Source organism: Neomonachus schauinslandi, chromosome 8 (assembly GCF_002201575.2).
Source record: "Neomonachus schauinslandi chromosome 8, ASM220157v2, whole genome shotgun sequence".
NCBI classification, from domain to species: Eukaryota; Metazoa; Chordata; class Mammalia; order Carnivora; family Phocidae; genus Neomonachus; species Neomonachus schauinslandi.
Window position 1 is genome coordinate 82,392,701 of NC_058410.1, and position 6,169 is coordinate 82,398,869.

At 37.5% G+C, this 6,169-nt stretch overlaps 1 protein-coding gene across 1 annotated transcript; it reads right to left on the minus strand.

Annotated features, from left to right (window-relative positions):
• Nucleotides 1-5,109: 5,109 nt before the first annotated feature.
• LOC110583478 (protein SET-like) lies at nt 5,110-5,949 on the minus strand. Its single transcript, XM_021693541.1, has one exon. The coding sequence runs from the start codon at nt 5,932-5,934 to the stop codon at nt 5,110-5,112; it is 825 nt and encodes a 274-aa protein (XP_021549216.1). The 5' UTR covers nt 5,935-5,949.
• Between the last annotated feature and the right edge of the window lie 220 nt (nt 5,950-6,169).

The following is a 6,169-nucleotide window of genomic DNA, read 5'->3' on the forward strand; positions in this document are numbered from 1 at the left end:
AGAAGATGTGGTCCATATATACAATGGAATATTACTCAGCCATCAGAAAAGATGAATACCCAACTTTTACATCAACATGGATGGGACTGGAGGAGATTATGCTAAGCGAAATAAGTCAAGCAGAGAAAGTCAATTATCATATGGTTGCACTTATTTGTGGAACATAAGGAATAACATGGAGGACATTAGGAGAAGGAAGGGAAAAATGGGGGGGTGGGAATTGGAGGGAGAGATGAACCATGAGAGACTATGGACCTGAGAAACAAACTGAGGGTTTTAGAGGGGAGGGGGGAGGGGGGATTGGTTAGCCTGGTGATGGGTATTAAGGAGGGCACGTACTGCATGGAGCACTGGGTGTTATACGAAAACAATGGATCATGGATCACTGCATCAAAAACTAATGATGTATTGTATGGTGACTAACATAATATAATAAAATTAAAAACTACAAAAAAAAAAAAAGATGGCATGCCATCAGTAAGGGTTCCTACATGACTAAAATAAGTCCTTCCTCTCTCAACCTGCATTGGACATGTAGATTGAGCAAGAAATAAATTTTGTTGTTTTAACTACTGAGATTTGAGGGCTGTTTTTTGCTGTGTCATGATTGACCTCTAATGACTAATACAAAAAAATAAAATTGATAAGAGAATTTGCCCTTTAGCATATTAACACATCCCTCTGTGATATAGTAGTGGTACTTGTTGTTTTGCCCGTGTTATCCGCTAAAACTAATTCTTTGTTAAAACTAATTGGTTCTCTATGCAAAGTTTCTGTGACAGAATATTCAGGAATCAAAAATGTTTTCAATAATAATTTATTTGCATATAGTAGCTACCCAATAGGTATATAATAAATGGATTTAAGAAGTTGTCTAACTAAAGGACAATGATATTTATTTTGGCAAATATGCCCAGGTTCATGGGTATACTGAGTATTTAATTATAAATATCTACAGTATAACTTGTTATAGTCAAATCCATTTAATCTCAGGGAAAATCAGTAACACATTTCTATTTTAGCTACAATAATTAAAGAATTATTTTCTGCCACAGAGAATCAGTTTTTTAAGTGGATTACCCTGGTCCAAACCTTAATTTTACCACTTACCCTGTGCATGGCCTTGGGCAATTACCTAACCAGACTGAATCTTGGCTGTCCCTTTTCTGAGATGCTCATAAAAAAGGATGTAAAAGTAAGATGCTTTTAAATTATACATGAAGTGTTGAGTCCATTGCCTGACATGTAGTATGCTCTTAATAATACTAGATCCTGCTTCACATATCAAAAGTGGATTTCACTTGGAACTTTTTAGTTTGCAATTTATAAAATAATTATGTGACTCTTTGTAATTACAATTGCCAGTCCTATCATTGCCACTAATGAAATGCTCTCTAAATGCAGACAGTAAGGAAAATTATTTTTGTAATAAAAAATTCATTTTATATTTTAATAAAATAATCCGACATTCATAGTTACAGAATTATCAATAAAACACATCTCTTTCTGTTTGAATTCATCTACCAGAGAAAAAAGATGGTCCCATTTAACAAGGGAAAAAATGAATAATAAAAAAAAATATTTTCAAATACACTAAAAGACTACTTGGATGCAATGTAATTCTTACAAAACAGAATTTTGATGACATAGCCAAATAAATCCAAAACGTGAATTAAATTACCCTTAAAAAATTACATATGTTTTAAAAATAAATAAATAAGGGGGGAAATACTGGGTACAATGAGCTTGGACTTTATTAAATGTCAAATATTTTAAAATAATTTGTCACATTTGTAAACTTAGAAGATTGTGTGCTTATCAAATATTTCCTTGGTGTTCACATACATGTTTAAATTACTTCATTTTTACCTCAATCTCAATAATTCCCATTTGATTTAAGCCTTAGGCCTTAACAATATAAGTTTATAAATTTTTAATTCACTGGTAGTGTCAAATTTGGTTCTTTAGCTGTGAAAAGAAATTTAAAACTCAGGGTTTTTTTTCAGTCAGCTAAACATGAGAAAACTTATCATAATAGAAAGTGCTGCTAAAATAAACCTAAATGACAACAAACAGAAAGAATGTTTTAGCTTGCAAAGAATTTGATTGAATGAAAAGAACCCAACTGCACAGCTTGGAATCATGGCTGATTTTATTGCACCAAGACATTTCTTAGAATTAGTCCCAGTTTGGGGGCACCTGGGTGGCTCAGATGGTTAAGCGTCTGCCTTCGGCTCGGGTCATGATCCCGGGGTCCTGGGATCGAGCCCCGCATCGGGCTCCCTGCCCAGCGGGGGGCCTGCTTCTCCCCTTCCCTCTGCTTCTCCCCCTGCTCATATTCTCTCTCTCTCTCTGTATCTCTGTATCTCGAATGAATAAATTAAAAAAAAAAAAAAAAGAATTAGTCCCAGTTTGGAGCACCTGGGTGGCTCAGTCAGTTGAGCATCCAACTCTTGATTTTGGCTCAGTTCATGATCTCAGGGTCATGGCATCAGGCTCCACACTCAGCGCAGAGTCTACTTGAGTTTCTCTCTACCCCTGCTCTCTCTCTTTCTAAAGTAAATAAATAAATCTTAAAAAAAAAAAAAAAAAAAGAATTAGTCCCAGTTTTACAATTGCCCATCCTCCATCATCTGCCTCCAACAGTTTTATCATAGTTGGCTGGTTTTCCAAACATGAAAAATTTTAGTCACATAATACTGATATTTCAAAACCTGAACAGTTAGTTCCATATTAAAACTATCAACTTGAGAAGCATTGGGCAGGACATACACAGAAGCCCTAGTTTAAGATAGTTTTTTGAAGTTAAGTTGATCTGTCCAGGGTTGGGTTCCAGTTATGATTTGGAGTCCTAATAGGTTCTTGGAGAAAAAAACTCATCTATAATGACTCATGTCATTAATACATAGAAGAGGTTAGTATACTGCATAAACAGCTTTGATGACAATTGCTATTTTTCGGCTCAGAAGTAGATCTCAATCCTCCACCAGGGAACATAACAGGATGGAAAGTGAAGGTTTTCTGATTTTCCTGGAAACAATGTCAAAGCCCATAGCTAAGGACAATAGGTGCTGTCTACCCCATCTTCTAGGTTTTGCAAACCTATGATCTTCCTATAAGTCCTACTAAGAAGACTAATTCAGAAATATAGCTTTACAATGAACCCTGACTTCCCATACACACTCACCAAAAAATACAAGAAAACAACTGAGAGATGAAGGTCAGCTTGGCAGGGGGCATAAGGGGATAGGCTTATATTTTTGGAATCCATTCCTTCTATCCTGTGACTGAGGAAAGTCAAATGTTTCCTTTGTCCAAAGCCAAAGAAAAGAATTGAGATGTGAAGACAGAAGCTCTAGTTGAATGCTTGGCCAGAAGTCTTGCCAAGCAAGGGAAAAACAACATGAAAAGACAAAATGGTAGAGGAATGGGGCACTCAAGTCTCTGTTCAAGGAGATATGTTCTAGGTATTCCCATAGGTCCACAAGTCTGAATGCTGGCCTGGGAGGGTAGGTGAGATTGAAGGCTACAGTCCCGTTGGGGCCACTGTGGTATAGAGGGGAAAGAAGGAAACACATGGTGCCTTCAGCTGGGGGTAATCAAAAAGATGTGAACAAATCTCACTAGGGATCACCAGTTCCTAGGGGTGCTACTTGCAGGTGTAACTTAGAACCGCTACCCATCCAAGCCAAGCCCTTGGGTAATAAATTCAATAGCATCTAACCTAGGGAGGCACCAACCTCATCAAGTCAGAAGGCGTTTGCCTTCTCCTCTGTTCCTTCTCCAGCTCCCTTCCTCCCTAGCCCAACCTTAGCCTGTACCAGGTTCAGGAAGAGATCTGTTATGAAGATAATTAATCAAGGTTTTTATTTGTGTGTGTGTGTGTGTGTGTACACATTTAGTTTTATTGTAACAAAGTAACTTGTACACTTTTAACATTTAAAACTAAGTGCTGTGAATTGTGTAAGACTGATGAATCATAGACCTGTACCTCTGAAACAAATAATACATTATATGTAAAAAAAAAAAGAAGAAGAAGAAGAAGAAGAAGATAGTAGGAAGGGAAAAATGAAGGGGGGGGAATTGGAGGGGGAGACGAACCATGAGAGACTATGGACTCTGAGAAACAAACTGAGGGTTCTAGAGGGGAGGGGGGTGGGGGGATGGGTTAGCCTGGTGATGGGTATTAAGGAGGGCACATACTGCATGGAGCCCTGGGTGTTATACACAAACAATGAATCATGGAACACTACATCTAAAACTAATGATGTAATGTATGGTGATTAACATATTAAAATTAAATTTAAAAATAATAAAAATATTTTAAAAACTGAGCATCACCTTTCCTTTCCAGTGAAACAAAAAGAAAATTTAAAAATAAACAGGAACAAAACTACAATAAAGAATGTCAATTCCAAACAATATCCTATAGGTTCTGCTGATTCTCCCATCGAGTGGCAGGGTTTAAGTCATCATTAGGAGAGAGTTTTATTTTAAAAGTATCATCTTAAACTGCAAGGATGTCCATTAAACATCACGATTAAACATACCAAAGGAGAAGCCTTGTTGTCAAATTGCCCAGTTAACCCACCCAAACATCTCAAACCCACCCTTTCCTGACTTTCTATAACTCCATTTTTTAAGTTTTTTTTCTTTTTTTTAAACAACAGAAAGTAGACAGGTACATGTTGGTAAATGCTAATTGTTCATATTCATGTAGAGACACAGTGTAATCTCTGAGCCCAATATACAGAGAAAGGAGGAAAAAAGCTAGAATTCTATGCGCTACTACACAGGGGCCTAGCACCCTCCAGCTTCCAGCAAAGCTAAGGGAGTAGGTTTTTCTTGTTTCCCACAGAGCATGGTGGTATTGATTCCATAAAGTTTTTGTTGAGACAGGAAGGGATAAAAATGAATTTGGAACAGCAAAGGGCAGAGATTCTTTTCCCATTGTATTCTGCTCAAAGTATTTCCCCCAAAAATACATTGAGAACCATGGTACAGAGAGAGAGAAAAGAGACTTCAAAAAAACAGGGCAAATGAGCACAAGAGGAAGGGGAGTGAAGAAAATTTAAAAAGGAAGGTTGGACTCCATCAGTGTTCCATTAGTCATCTTCTCTTTTGTCCTCCTTCATCCTCAACTCCTTCATCAATATCTTTCAATCCTCCTTCTTCTTCATCATCATCATCAACTTCTTCTCCTTCCCCTTCTTCATCATCCATATCGGGAACCAAGTAGTACTGTAATGGATTTGGCCAAATATCATCTTTGATGACTTCTCCTAACTCATCTGCACCTGCATCAGAATGGTCAGTAAACTGGGTGAAGAAGCTCTCTGGTTCCGCATGCCATCTCTTCTTGCTGAATTTACTCTGTGTTTGACTTGAACGTTTCGTCAAATCTTTTCCAGATTTCCATTTGATTTTGGTGGACTTTGAAGATGGATCACCACTCTCACTCAGATGAAATTCTCTGGAGAGAACTTTATTTTCGAAGTAAGGGTTTTCATCAAAATAAAAATCTATTCTGTAACCTGATTTAATATCTTCAAATTCTGTCACTTCAACTCTTGTCAAATAATGCAGCACCTCTTCATCCTCCTCCCCAAGCAGTGTAGACACTTGTGGATGGTTGACAAATGTTGTTACCCAAAAATTGGGGATTTGGGCAATCAATTCGACCTCTTCTGAAAAAAATGGTTGGTGGAGTTTGTTATATTTCTGTTCTACTTTTAAAATCTCCTCACTGGCTTGTTCATTAAGTCTGTCTATTTCATTTTGTACTTCATCAATATGTTTAATTGCTTCTTGGTGTTCTTCTTCTCCCCTAAGCAAGTGCTGAGAGGTCGACATCTCCTTCAGCTTGGGGGCAGGAGGCAGTCTGGGTTTCTTCATTTGAGGTGGCAGGAGTGAAGACTGGCATTTGGGGGCCATGTTGTGAGGAAATTCCACAAAACCAGGAGAGAGGCACGTCTGGAAGAAGCTCTGATTACTCCATCCAAGGTTTTTAAATAAAAAGATGCAAATAGTAGACGCTAGAATGAGACCATTATAATGATGTCTAAAAGAGGCTGATAAGTTACAGAATCTAGCTTAAGATATTTTAAGAGTTTCTAGCTGGTGGGAAATGTGTATAGCAGAGGGTGGGAGGGGGCTGTTATTAGAAAAA